The sequence below is a fragment of the Lissotriton helveticus genome, chromosome 10 (assembly GCF_964261635.1).
Source record: "Lissotriton helveticus chromosome 10, aLisHel1.1, whole genome shotgun sequence".
NCBI classification, from domain to species: Eukaryota; Metazoa; Chordata; class Amphibia; order Caudata; family Salamandridae; genus Lissotriton; species Lissotriton helveticus.
This window is the reverse complement of record NC_136071.1, coordinates 666,608,343-666,622,805: the sequence shown is the minus strand read 5'-3', so window position 1 is coordinate 666,622,805 and position 14,463 is coordinate 666,608,343. Positions and strand designations below refer to the sequence as shown.

General features: G+C 44.3%; 1 protein-coding gene across 1 annotated transcript in view; it reads right to left on the bottom strand.

Moving 5' to 3' along the window:
• The window catches only part of LOC144784442 (elastase-1-like), a 139,384-nt gene that overhangs the window by 20,735 nt on the left and 104,186 nt on the right, over window positions 1–14,463 (bottom strand). Inside the window, exon 5 of the mRNA XM_078663199.1 lies at window positions 1,906–2,042. Within this exon, the coding sequence (XP_078519325.1) occupies window positions 1,906–2,042 (137 nt within the window). The remainder of the gene's footprint in view (window positions 1–1,905; window positions 2,043–14,463) is intronic.

Here is a 14,463-nt window from a genome sequence, read left to right as displayed (position 1 = left end):
TCCAATATGTTGGAGCAAGTACTAAAGGGCTTATTTAGGGTTTTGGGGCTGGTCGGAAAGGTCAGTGGAGGGATTTACTCTGCTGCCCTTGTGAAAGACTGACTGCCATAATTAGAGATCTCCACCTGTCCTTCCCACTGCATTCCAGGAAGGTGAGTTGCAAACAGGTACAGAGCCACTCTCTTCATTATAAGGATTGCAGAATGTGTGCACCTGAATATTGAATGTTCAATGTCAGTGAGATAGAATGTTGAGGACAAAATATTTAAATATAAAATATTGACAGCTAAGTAAGTATTGCTTTTCTATACCTAACGCCACATATATGTACCTGTTTGCTAGATATATCTTCAAGATGCGTAGATGTGGAGTTAGGAACAGTAAATCTGTACTTCCCTGTGTGCACTTACCATTCGATATTTTGTCCCTCTATATTCTGTACTTGATATTATTTTATCTCGATATTGTTGGTTTTGATATTTAGTAGTACAGCCATTGCAGGGACCAGGAAACTCAGAGAATCATCCATCAGCCACATTTGCTGGGCCTAGTGCCCACATGTCCAACTCTTGGGTTGCCTCTGTGTCCTGATATCCCTTAGGGAGAGTGTTCCCAGAGATGGCCTTCAACAGGATGCACTCATGTATTGTAAAGAACAGATTTTCCCATTTGTCTATGGGAGCTTGTGGTACGGCCAGTTTATGGCTGCAGCACAAGCTCCCATAGTCAAATGGGAGTATGCGACCGCACCATGTGCGGTCGCATTGTAATCGTTGTGTCGGGACCGCAGACTTGGGGTTGGTCGTCCCAAGACCACAATGGTCCACCAGACACTGTAATTAGGCCCTAAATATTTTGCAAGCTTGAGCTACTGAATATTGAGTTCAAGGGTATCAACATGCAAGAATATTGTGGACAGCATATCGTGGGACAAAGCATCAAAAGGTAAATGCATATAGGGAAGTATAGATTTACTATTCCTAACTCCACATCTACCTTGAAGATATACAGATCACCAAAATACATATATGTGGTGTTTGGTATACTTAATTACCTTTAAGTATTTGGGTTTTGATATGTTTCCCTATGTATTTGCAAGCCTTGATATTCTGGATTCAATATTCAGGTTGCACATCGCTTTGCTATCTCTTTGTCACCTCAAACACCACCACCTTTTCCTACTAATAGGTCAGGAACTACAAAATCATTCAGCCAACACTGTATAAAAAAATAATGAATGTACTAGCCTTCCATCTCTACTTTTTCCACCCCTTACAGAAGTGTTTATCTTCACAATAAACACTGTATTAAGCTTTCCCAGGGTCACCTTTATTTACAATTAACAACTTCAGACATGCTAGTCCTCAATGAACAAAAGACCTTTCTGCAATCTCCTCATAACAACATTAAAACTCATGAACAGAACTGCCACCTATTAATCTTGCGCAGACTAAACCCAACCACATTTCCACCCACACCCTCTACTCCAACACAACAGAGCCACACAATTTCTATCTCCTCCTGTGCCAACTCACAGTTGAAATCACCTTCCTCCTGGCTCCTCTCCAATGGACTTATTTCACTCTTGAACTGAAATCCCTCCCACCTGAGCACTCTCAATATCACCCCCAAAAACACATTCACCTACTTGAGTGCCTCCCTGTCACCAATACGGTCGAAAGACAACTTAATATGGGTAACCTACAGCATGATCAATCAAAGGACTTCCACAAAACAGGTGTATTGTCTCACATTAATTACTGTTCACCCGCCCCTTTATTTTCTGATGTTTGCTTCCAAACACTTCTTCTATCAAAGTATCATATTTGATGTAAACTCAGCAAAGTGTGTCATTTTGAGATACTCACCTACTCTGTGAAAGACCAAATATTTTATGACACTTACGACTGGTCGCTCCCCATCCACTAACATAGCAGGGAAAACCATTGGGCAACTTGCTGTTCTCAGCCGGTAATGCAGCTAGTGCAACAAAGCCGTTAGAATAAGCAGGGGAGCTCATATGCAGCAAGGCAATATCATACCTGAAAAACAGAGCAGCGCAATCAACAAATTAATTGTGGAACGCTGGCAGTTTGTCGAAAATTGTCAAAGCTAATAGGTCTGGCGTTGGCTGCCAGCCTTCTGCCAATTCTTGTTTTGTTTTGTCATGGTTTTTGCAAAACGTTATTATTTTAGTGTATGCCGGCACTCATCAATCTAAAACAAAATCATTTGCAACAGGCAAAAAAATCTTTTGATCTCATAAAAACAAAACATTGCCATAATACTCCCTGGTACTGACAGGAACCATTTTGTTTTTGGATGTGTTCATTATGAAAGGACAGCATGCCATAACTCGTAATTAAGTCAGCCAATGGCTGATGTGGGCTGATATACTGGCCCTTAATGCATCCTGGAGTGGGTGACACCAAACACAGACGAATGGATGACATCTGGCTGAAAACCACGTAAGTAACTACATTATACACATCATTTTATTAAAATCAAATGGTCTTGGCTAACATAGACCTAAAAAAGTCACTCAGCCTGACATTGGCTGCAAGCCTCTAGAAATGAGGAAGAAAGAAGGAAAGAAATAAGGAAATAAAGAAAGAAGGAAGGAAGGAAGAAAGAAAGAAGGAAGGAAGGAAAGAAGAAAGGAAAGAGGGAAAGAAGGAAGAAAGGAAGGAAAGAAGAAAGAAGGAAAGAAAGATGACAAGAATGAAGGAAACAATGAAAGAAAGTGAGGAAGGACAGAAAGAAAGAAAGAAAGAAAGAAAGAAAGAAAGAAAGAAAGAAAGAAAGAAAGAAAGAAAGAAAGAAAGAAAGAAAGAAAGAAAGAAAGAAAGACCGCTCATATGCTCAAGGAAATGCCACACCTGAAAAACAGAGCAGTACACTCAACAAAAATCATTGTGGCATCCTGGCAGATTTTCATCATAACTAGACAAGCTTGTCATAGTCAATAGGCCTGGCTTTGGTCGCCATCCTTTGACAATTCCTAATTTGTTTTGTCATTGTTTTTGCAACACTTTATTTTTTGGGCCCTCATCAATGTAAAAACGAAAAAAAAACATTTGCAACAGACAAAATGTTTTTGGGTCTCAAAAACCCCACATATTATCATAGTACTCCTTGGCACTGAGTGGAACTACTTTGTTTGTGGACGTGTTCCTTGTGAAGGGGAAACATGCTCTAACTCGTAATGGCTGAGTGGGCTCATACACTGCCCCTTAATGCATACGGGAGAGGGTGATGTCAAACATAGATTAATGGATAACATCTGGCTGTCAACTCTGAAAGTACTCTGTAAGTAACTATGTTATGTGTAACTATGTTATACACATAATTTTGGCAAAAAGGAAAAGGTCTTGGCTAACATAAACCTAAAAAAGTCAATCAGTCTGGCATTGGCTGAAAGCCGCTAGAAAAAAAGAAGGAAGGAAAGAAAGAGGAAAGAAAGAAAGCAAGAAGAAAGAAAGAAAGAGAAAGAAAGACGGAAAGAAAATAAAAGGAAAGAAAGAGTGAATGAATGAAAGAAGGAAAGAAAGCGGAGAAGAGAAGGAAAGAAAGGAAGAGATAGAAAAAAGTAAGAGAAAGAAAGTAGGAATGTTAGCAGGCAAGCATGAAGGAAGGCAAGAGAAAGAAAGAAGGAAAGAGAGAAGGAAAGTGAAAGAAAGAAAGGAAGAACAAGAAGGAATCAGAAAAGAGAAAATGAAAGAAGGAATGGAAGAAGGTAAGAAAGAAAGGAAGGAAGAAAGAAAGAAGGATAGAAAGAACAAAGCCAATAAAGAAAGTAGGAAGGAGAGAGGGAAGGTAGGGAAAAGAAAAAATGAAAAAGGCAAGAATTAAAGAATGCACAAAAAAAGGAAGGAAAGAGAAAGAAAGAAAAAGAACAAAGGAAAAAAATAAGAAAGAAATCAAGAACTAAGGAAAGAACAAAGGAAGGAGAAAAAAGAAAGAAAGAAATGAAGGAAATAGGAGGAAAGAAAGAGAAGGAAAGAAAGAAAGAGAAAGAAAGAGAAGAGAAGAGAAGAGAAGGAAAGGAAAGAGAAAGAGCAAGGGAAGAAGGAATGAAAGCAGGCAAGTATGAAACAAGGCAAGAGAAGGAAAAAAGGGAAAAAGAGGGATGGAGAAGAAAAGACGGAAAGAAAGAAAGCAAGAGACAGAAAGAGAGAGAAGAAAAGAAGGAATGGAAGAAGGTAATAAACAAGTGACAGAATGAAAATAAAAGAATTAATGGTTGCATGAAAGAAATAAAGATAAAGAAAGAAAAAGAATAAAAGAAAGAACAAATCAAGCAAAAAAGTAAGAAAAAAGAAAGAGCAAAGAAAAAAGGAAAGAGAATTGAAAAGGAAAGAAATATAAAGGAAAAGGTAAGAAAAAAGAAAGAAAGGAGCGAAAAGAGGATAATTTAATATAGAAAGCCACTATATGTAAGTGCATTATACATATTTTAGTGAAATGGAAAGGTCTTGGATAACGTCAGATCTTAATAAGGAAATAGAATGCCAATAGTGATCTCTGGTCTCTTGGAAAATGTATAACTGATAATAATAGATTGAAGGAACTGCTGATTCAATGATTAGTGGAGCATGCATTGACAAAGCTAATAGGCCTAGCATTATATGCTAATGTGTAAGGTGATGGAATGAAGTTTTCCTAACACGCTATACAAGAATGCACATTCATTTTATTTAGGGACATGCAGTTTCTTGGAATTTATCGGGGCAAATTTGAGGGGTAATGCAATAAACATTCCTTATTACTTTATGGCCTTTCCACGGAGGATGAGGGATAACCAGCAAGCTATTTTTTTATGGTGGATGTATTCCAGTGTGGTCTCTGTAGGTTATTTTTACAGGGTGTGGAAGAAGGATGATAGCAGGCTAGGAGAGGCAGTTGAATTATTTTGGGGTTTATTTGCCCAGATAAAGGGGGGACTACAACTATTATAGTATATTGGCGGATGCTATAAACAGGGCTGGACTTGCTGTCGCATACACTGGCCATTTACCTATGGGCCAGGGGGGTAGGGGCCAGTTTTGTGCCCCTAGGAGCCGGTTTTGTGCCCCTGGGGGCCGGTTTTGTCACTGGGGGCCGGTTTTACAGCGGTGCTTCAATATCAGCCCCCTGTAACAAAAGCGGGAGCAGTGCTTCTCTCTAGCCAAGCCCCCTTTGCACCCCCTCCCAGGGCCATTCGAACAGTAATCTGCCACGGCTGGATGCTGTTCCCAGGCTAGCCCTTTCTAAAAACCTTGCATTCTTTTATCAATTTCCAAGAGCTTTGCCACAAGTTCAACAACTTATTTTTAAAATGGTCATCCCTGAAACTGCCCTCATCGCCCCCACCAATGACATCAGGACCCTGCTAGTAAACAGAGAAACAGCGGCCCTCATCCTCCTGGACCCGTCAGCCGCCTTTGACACGGTCTGCCACCGCACACTACGAACACGCCTCCACGCCGCCGGAATCCAAGAGAGGGTCCTGGAGTGGACCTCCTCCTTTCTTTCCGGCAGAACACAGAACGTCCGCCTTTCCCCCTTCCACTCCGAAGCCACTAAGATCATCTGCGGCGTACCCCAGGGCTCATCCCTCAGCCCTACGCTGTTTAACATCTACATGGCACTGCTCGTCCACATTGCCCGTCTGCATGACCTCAACGTCATCTCCTATGCCGATGGCATCCAGCTGATCCTCTTCCTCACCAAGGACCCCCACACTGCCAAAAACAACCTATACGAAGAAATGAAGGCCGTCGCCGAATGGATGAGGAACAGCCGACTAAAGCTGAACTCGGACAAGACGGAGGTCCTCATCCTCGGATCCACACCTTTGGCCTGGGACGACTCCTGGTGGCCGACCGCACTGGGAACAGCTCCAACACTCACCGACCATGCAACCTAGGGATCACCCTCGACTCCACCCTCTCCATGACTAAGCGGGTCAACGCTGTCTCTTCCTCCTGTTTCAACACCCTCCGCATGCTCCGCAGGATCTACAAGTGGATCCCCACCATAACGAGAAGAATTGTCACCCAGGCCCTCGTCCACAGCAGGTTGGACTACGGAAATGCCCTCTATGCAGGAGCCTCGGTAAAACTCCTGAGACGGTTTTATGATGTTACAACGCATTCCGTTGTAACGCATGCCTTTTCCACGCATGTGTTACAACGGAATGCCATTACCACGCATATGGTTTACCACGAAAATGCCTTTACCACGCATAGTTTAACAACGTTTTTCGTTGTTTAACTATGCATGATATTTGCATTTTCATGGTAAACCGACTGCATGGCTGATTATGTTGTTCAAATCTATATATATATATATATTTTTTTTTTGAAAATTTTATCCTACCCTATTAAATTATTATAATTAAAAAATATACTTACATTTTCTTTTGACGGTATTCTCCTTCGTCTAACTCTTTAAGTGGTCCTTTCTCTATTTTTGATGCAGTACGTAGACGCACGTACGTAATCACGTCTGTTAGGGAGGCTCTTTCCATGAACAACAGAGGCACAGAAGTGCGTGTTTTAGGTACGTCTCCTTTTCTTTTTTTAAACCCTGTTGTTTTTTTTGGGGGGGTGAGACCCCCCGAACCCCCCCTTCTTTTTCGACCTTTAACTCACATTCCTTTACTACGTATTTCGTAGTAAAGGAATGCGTGGTAAAGGTTATAGTGGTAACCACGCATGCGTTGTAAAGCATGCGTGGTTAGTGCATTCGTGGAAACGGCTTCGTTGTAGTGGCTGTTTCCCTCTTGAGATGGCTTCAACGCATCCAGAACGCCTCGGCATGCCTGATCCTTGATATCCCTCGCCACAGCCACATCACACCCCACCTGAGAGACCTGCACTGACTCCCCGTCAACAAGAGGATAACCTTCAAGCTCCTCACCAATGCACACAAGGCACTCCACAACACCGGACCAACGTACCTCAACAGACGATTCACCTTTTACACCCCCACCTACTATCTCAGCCCCCTGAGCACGTGGAAACTCAGGAGAGGTATCGTTGGAAAGGGGAGAATCTCCCCTTTTTAATGGTACCCATCCCTAGCGGATCCCTTTTATTTAGGGTGGGGGCTGCCTGAAATGGGCATGGCAAGGGCCTCACCCCCCCGCCACCATTACAGCCTTTCTGCCCCCCCCTGGGAGGCAGATGGGGCAGTAGCACCCGATCTGCCCCTCCGGGGGGCAGAAAGCCCACTAAACGCCAGGGATTTTGTTTTTGCACCATTTTTTTCAGGGTGTGGGCTGCCCGAAACGGGCACGCAATGCCCCCAACCCCCCGCAACCATTACAGCCTTTCTGCCCCCCCCCCCATGGGGGTGTGAAAGCCCACTAGACATCAGGGATTTATTATGGGTTATTTATTAGGGGTGGGGGCTGCCCAAAATGGGCATGCTGATGCCCCCACCACCCGGCCACAAAATTATAGTCTTTCTGCCCCCCCTGGAGGTAGATGGGGCAGTAGCCCCCAATCTGCCCCCCCGGGGGGTAGAAAGCCCACTAGACACCAGGAATTTTTTATGGGATATTTATTAGGGGTGGGGGCTGCCCAAAACGGGTATGCCGATGCCCCCACCACCCGGCCACAGAATTACAGTCTTTCTGCCCAAAATCTGCCCCCCATCCCGGGGGGGGTAAAAAGCCCACTAGACGCCAGGGTTATTTTGGGGCAAATCTACACAAGGGCCTCCCACACAAGTGAGGCACCATTTTTATTGGGGAACGCTGGGTGGTAGGAAATTTGTGTGAGCCCAGTGATGCCACACTTTCCCACACAAAAATGTGGGAAAAAACTGATTTCTTTCAGCTAAAATTGAGGTTTGCAAGGGATTCTGGGTAAGGAAACTTTGGGCGATCCACGGAAGCCATACCTCCTTGGAAGCCCCCGGGTGTCTACTTTTCAGAAATGTGTGGGTTTGGTAGGTTTCCCTAGATGGCCGTCGAGCACGGGGCCAAACACCCAGGTGACCCCCCTTGAAAAAGCAGGTGGTTTTGACATAGGCAATTTTGACGTTGCCTCACTAAGTTTTGGGCCCTTGCCTGTCGCGGGTACTTGGGCCTCCCACACAAGTGAGGCACCATTTTTATCGGGAGACCTGGGGGAATGCTGGGTGGTAGGAAATTTGTGTGAGCCCAGTGATGCCTTGCTTTCCCACACAAAAATGTGTGAAAAAACTGATTTTTTCAGCTAAAATTGAGGTTTGCAAGGGATTCTGGGTAGGGGAACGTTGGGGGATCCACGCAAGCCATACCTCCTTGGAAGCCTCCGGGTGTCTAATTTTCAGAAATGTGTGAGTTTATTAGGTTTCCCTAGGTGCCGGCAGAGCTAGGGTTCACAAACTTCAGCTAGGCACTTTGCCAGAAAAGAGTCATTCTTCACTCTGAAATTGAGGTGTGACCACGTTGCATTTTGCGCTGTTTCCTGTCGCAGGCACTAGGCCGACCCACACAAGTGGGGTACCATTTTTCTCGGAAGACTTTGGGAAATGCAGGGTAGAAGGCAATTTGTGGATACAAGCAGATTCCAGAACTTTCTACCACAGAAATGTTGAGAAAGTGTTTTTTTTTTACAATTTTTAAGGTTTGCAAGGGTTTCTGGGTAGCAGAACCTGGTGGGAGGCAGTCAAGTCACCCCATCCTGGATTTCCCTGGGTGTCTAGTTTTTAAAAATGTATAGGTTTGCTAGGTTTCCCTAGGTGCCGGCAGAGCTAGGGTTAAAAAACTTCAGCTAGGCTCTTTGCAAAAAAAGGGCCATTTTTCACTGCGAAATTGAGGTGCCGCCACGTTGCGTTTTGCCTCGTTTACTGTCGCAGGCACTAGGACGAACCACACAAGTGAGGTACCATTTTTCTCAAAAGACTTTGGGGAACACAGGGTAGGTAGACATTTGTGGATCCACTCAGATTCCAGAACTTTCCACCACAGAAATGTGGGGAAATGTGTTTTTTTTGTCAATTTTTTAGGTTTGCAAGAGATTCTGGGTAACAGAACCTGGTGGGAGGCATTCAAGTCACCCCATCCTGGATTTCCCTGGGTGTCTAGTTTTCAACAATGTATAGGTTTGCTAGGTTTCCCCAGAAGCCGGCAGAGCTAGGGTTCAAAAACTACAGCTAGACACTTTGCCAAAAAAGGTTAATTTTCACTGCGAATTTGAGGTGTGACCACGTTGCGTTTTGCGCCGTTTCCTGTCGCAGGCACTAGGCCGACCCACACATGTGGGGTACCATTTTTCTCAGAAGACTTTGGGGAACGCAGGGTGGGTGGAAATATGTGGAGACACGCAGATTCCAGGACTTTCCACCACAGAAATGTGGAGAAAATGTGTTTTTTTAAACAATTGTTTAGGTTTGCAAGGGTTTCTGGGTAACAGAACCTGGTGGGAGGCAGTCAAATCACCCCATCCTGGATTCCCCTGGGTGTCTAGTTTTCAAAAATGTATAGGTTTGCTAGGTTTCCCTAGGTGCCGGTAGAGCTAAGGTTAAAAAACTACAGCTAGGCACTTTGCAAAACAAGGGTCATTTTTCACTGCGAAATTGAGGTGCGACCACGTTGCGTTTTGTGCCATTTTCTGTCGCAGGCAGTAGGCCAACCCACACAAGTGAGGTACCATTTTTCTCAGAAGACTTTGGTGAATGCGGGTGGGTGGAACTTTGTGGATCCACGCAGATTCCAGAACTTTCCACCACAGAAATGTAGGAAAAATTTGTTTTTTCGGAATATATTTTAGGTTTGCAAAGGATTCTGGGTAAGAGAAACTGGTGGGAGGCAGTCAAGTCACCCCATCCTGGATTCCCCAGCCCAGGGTGTCTACTTTTAAAAAATGTATTAGGTTTGCTAGGTTTCTCTAGGTGCCGGCAGAGCTAGGGTACAAAAACTACAGCTAGGCAATCTGCGTTTTGCACCGTTTCCTGTCGTGGGCACAAGGCCGACCCACACAAGTGAGGTACCATTTTTATTGGGAGACTTAGGGTAATTCAGATTTGTAAATCAACTGTTATTACCACTTGAGTTTTCTTGCATTTCACCATTCCAAATGAAAGACATTGTGTAAAAAAGAAGTCATTTTGAAAAATGACCAATAATTCTCATGGTAGAATGAGTATTCCCAATTTTGAAAATGTGCAAAAATGTACTGTTTCTAACTCTATAGTTTGTACCCATTTCAGAAATACATAGGTGTCTTTCGTACCGATTTTTCCATGTATACATTTTCCCAGAATAATTGCTCTATACCCGGTACATAATAAAATACCATTGCAAGTTGCTTCTCAATTTTTGGCTCTGGGTTCGTCGGGTTCTTGGTGAACCTAAAAGTCCTATATATCCCCACAACCAGGAAGGTCCAGCGGATGTAATGATATATTGCTTTTAAAGAGCTGTCATAATTACAAGAAATTACAGGTGAAAACGTTAACACAAAAGGTTCGTTTTTTTCAACTAATTTTCAATTTTTCCAATATTTAACTGTTAGTTTCTATAAAAAAACTTAATGGATTTAGACAAATGACCCCTTTCTGAATTCAGAATTTTGTCTACTTTTCTAAAATGTATAGCTTTCCATGATCCATTTTTGCTTTTATACTCATTTTTACCATTAACTGGAAGGAGGTCGAAAGCACTTAAAATAGAAAAAACTAGTCTATGTCCCAGAAAAATGCCCAAACTGTGTGAAAAATTTTGGTTCTCTGACAAAAGACTGTCCTTACCTAAAAGCTGGGAAAATGGTGATTTTTCTGAAAAAAACTAAAAATTGACTGTATTTTGCTTAATTTCTGGGACCCCTCCAAGGGAATCCACAAACCCTGGGTATCTTTAGAATCCCCATAATATTGGAAGAAAAGGACGCAAATTTTACGTGGATACCTTATGTGGTCAAAAAGTTACAGGGGCTTATTTATTTATTTTTATTTATTTTATATTCTTCTATAGCGCAAGACTAGACCCCCGGAGGGGTATCTCCGCGCTTTGCCAGTGAGAATAGCCTTAGATGGTAGTGAAGAGTTGTATGGTGCGTTATGAGAGAGGGGGATCAGTTACTGGGGAAATAAGTGTGTTTTTAGGACCTTACGAAAGGTCAGATGGTTGGTCAATAATCTCATCTCAAGGGGTAGGGCGTTCCAAAGCTTTGGTCCAAGATAAGCAAGGGCTCGCCCTCCTTGTCTGGCCCTTTTTATTCTAGGCACCTGCAGAAGCTGCTGGCTACCAGAGCGCAGGGTTCGCCCAGGGGCGTATGGCAGGAAGATGTTGGTCAGATATTTAGGGCCTTTGCCTATCACACTTTTGTGGATTGTGCATAAGGTCTTGAAATGCACTCGCTTCCTCACTGGTAGCCAATGGAGTTTAGTCAGCAGTGGGAGGGAGGGAGTCCTGGGGGGGACGTTGAGGACAATCCTTGCTGCCGTGTTCTGGATTACCTGCAGTTTTTTAAGCTGCCCTTCATTTGCTCCCAAAAGAAGGCCATTGCAGTAATCCACTCTGCTGATAACTAATGCCTGCACTAGTGTTTTTCTATGGCAGTCTGGCAGGTAGGGAAACACTCTCCTTAGCATTCCGATGGCTCGGAAGCAGGTGCTCGCCACCTGGTTTACGTGGTCCTTGTAGGTAAGTGTTTGGTCTAATAACACTCCTAGGTTTTTCACTGTGTTTTTGGGACTGGGAACAGGACCTAGTTCCAGGGGCCACCAATCCGGTGTCCAATGTGTTACTGCTTGTCCAAACAGCATGACCTCCGTTTTTCCTATATTGCATTGGAGACAGTTTGCTGACATCCAAACAGATATTGCTCTCATTCCCTCTGCGAAAGATTTTTTTATCGCAGGTGTCAGTTCTTTAAAGGGAAAGAGGAGTTGGGTGTCGTCAGCGTATGACACTGGTGTAAACCCAAATGTTCTTGCTAGGTTGGCTAGGGGGGCCACATACACGTTGAAAAGTGTAGGGCTTAAGCAAGAGCCCTGTGGCACCCCCTTATTGAGCTCCCTGTGGATGGATTTATGGGAGCCCAGCCTAACCTCTTGAGAGCGTCCTAACAGAAAGCTTTCCATCCATGCTAGTGCCATACCCTCCAGACCTACGTCTTTTAGTCGCTCAAGAAGTACTTTGTGAGACACCGTATCGAAAGCGGCGGAGAGATCCAACAGCACCAGAATCATAGAGTTGCCCCCATCCAGTGCCATTCTGATGTTATTGGTCACTGTTTGGAGGGCAGATTCGGTGCTGTGGTTTGGCCTGAAACCAGATTGGGAGTAGTCCAGGCCCTCCGTCGCTTCTAGATGTTGTGACAGGTAGGTGTTCACATGCTTCTCGGCTATCTTACTGATGTATGGTAAGAGTGAAATAGGACGCAGGTTAGAAAGGTCGGTCCATGGGGAAGCAGCTTTCTTGCGTATTGGGTTTACCACCGCCCTCTTCCAGTCTGCTGGGACTTGTCCTTTTGTAAGAGATGTATTGATGACATTTTGTATGAAGGGGCCCAGGAGAGGGATCAGGGGGGGAACCATCTTAGCAGGAAGGAGGTCGTTTGGAGACCCTGATTTGATGTGAGTAATGAGATGAGGGAGGTCAGCACTTTCAATGAGGGGAAAGTGTGATATGGGGCTTGCACTGTTTTTATCTTTAGGCAGGTTTGGAGATGTGATCCTGTTAGTGCCATTCGTACTATTATTGGCAGCCACTATTTTTTCATATATGGTATTGATTTTACTCTCAAAGAAGGATGATATCTCGTCGCATAGGGTCTGTGAGAACTCTTCCGAGCTTTCACATGCGGCGGGTTTGACAAAATTTTGGAGGATTTTAAAAAGCTCCTTAGGACAGTTAGTAGCTTCTACTAATTGTTGCAGAAGACGGTTTTTTCTAGCCTGTTTGATGTTTTTATAATAATGAGTTTGAGCTTGATGGAAGACCGCTCTTGTTTCCTCGGTCTTGTGTTTCCTCCATTTTTTTTCGGCTTGCCTGCATTTTTGTTTTTCCTCCCTTAGCTCCTGAGTATACCAACTTTCTTGTTTGGAGGCGGGATACTCTTTGTATAGTTTTAGAGGGGCCAAAGTGTCAATGGCTAGCTTGATAGAGGCTGTAAGCTTTGCCAGTGCTACATCTACTGTATCTTCTGCTAATATGGTGGGTTGAACCCAGATTTCCTGTAAATTGCTCAGGGAAATTTTGTGCCATTGACGGCGCCAAGTAGGAAGGGAGGGTCCTTTGTTTGCCGGTCTTTTGGGAACTGAGAGTATAATTTCTAGCAGGAAGTGGTCTGTCCATAGAATCTCTCTAGCTGGAAGACAAATAACCTTGGAGCAGTTGGAAATAACAAGGTCTAGCGTGTGGCCACCATTGTGCGTGGGCCCAGTGTTTTTTATCTCTAGACCTACGTTTGACAAGTCAGTGATTAGGGAATAGGATTCAGGCAGAGTTGGTGTGTCTACATGAATATTAAAATCCCCTAGAAGAATAAAGTCTTCATTGGATTTGAGTTGGGGAGCTAGCAATTCTTGGAGAAGGAGGGAGAAATCAGGGTTTGGTCCTGGTGGGCGGTAAACAAGGGCTCCTTTCCAGAAAGTATGGCTAGTAAGAGCAATTTTAAAAAACATTATTTCTAGTTGTAGACTTTGGTATTGTGAAAATATGGTGACCTTTAAATCATCCTTGTGTATGATTGCTAGGCCACCGCCTGTCTTCCCTTCTCTATCTAGAAGTTTCAGTTTGTATCTGATTGGGATCCCCATTGTTACAGCTGTGATGGTATGGGGTTTCATCCACGTTTCAGTGATGAAACATATGTCTGGTTGGATAGAATTTACCAGGTCCCATACCTCATGCTGATGTTTAGGCAGGGATCGTACATTTAGGAGGAAGGCCTTCAGCCCTGCAACAGGGGCTACTGCTTTAGGCGGGACGTTGTTACTGAGCAGTCGGTGATGACACTCAAAACATGAGAAGGCTCCTTCTACGGTGTGCCATGATATTTTAGTACCACATGCAGTCTGTGGTTTTAAATCTAATAGGGCGTGGGTGGTGTAGGTGAGGCGATGTGGACACATACCTAGTCGTGGCAGGATAGAGGGCGCAGTGTCCCTGGCCCCTGTGCCCCGTCCTGTCGCGGACGGGCGCAAACGGGCAGCTCTTTGGCGGGTCTTCGGCGGGGCTGCGCGCGATCGCTGCGCGCTCGGGAAGGCGCGAGGGCTATATAGCGCTGTGAATAACCACTAGAGCGCTAACCGCTCCCAGTGGACCAGGAAGTGCACAGGAAGTTGGTCAGAGAGCCTACCACCCCCTTGTGAGCGAGGGAGGCGGCAGCCTAGCGTTTTCCCAAGCGAGGAGGGCTAGAAGCAAAGCTGCTTTCAGTGGATGCGTGGGTGCAGGTAATGCGCTCCAATTTTAAAAAACACACAGGTAAAATACTGTCTTACTGACTCTGTAAGATATTGCTCCAATTCGATTTAAAATCG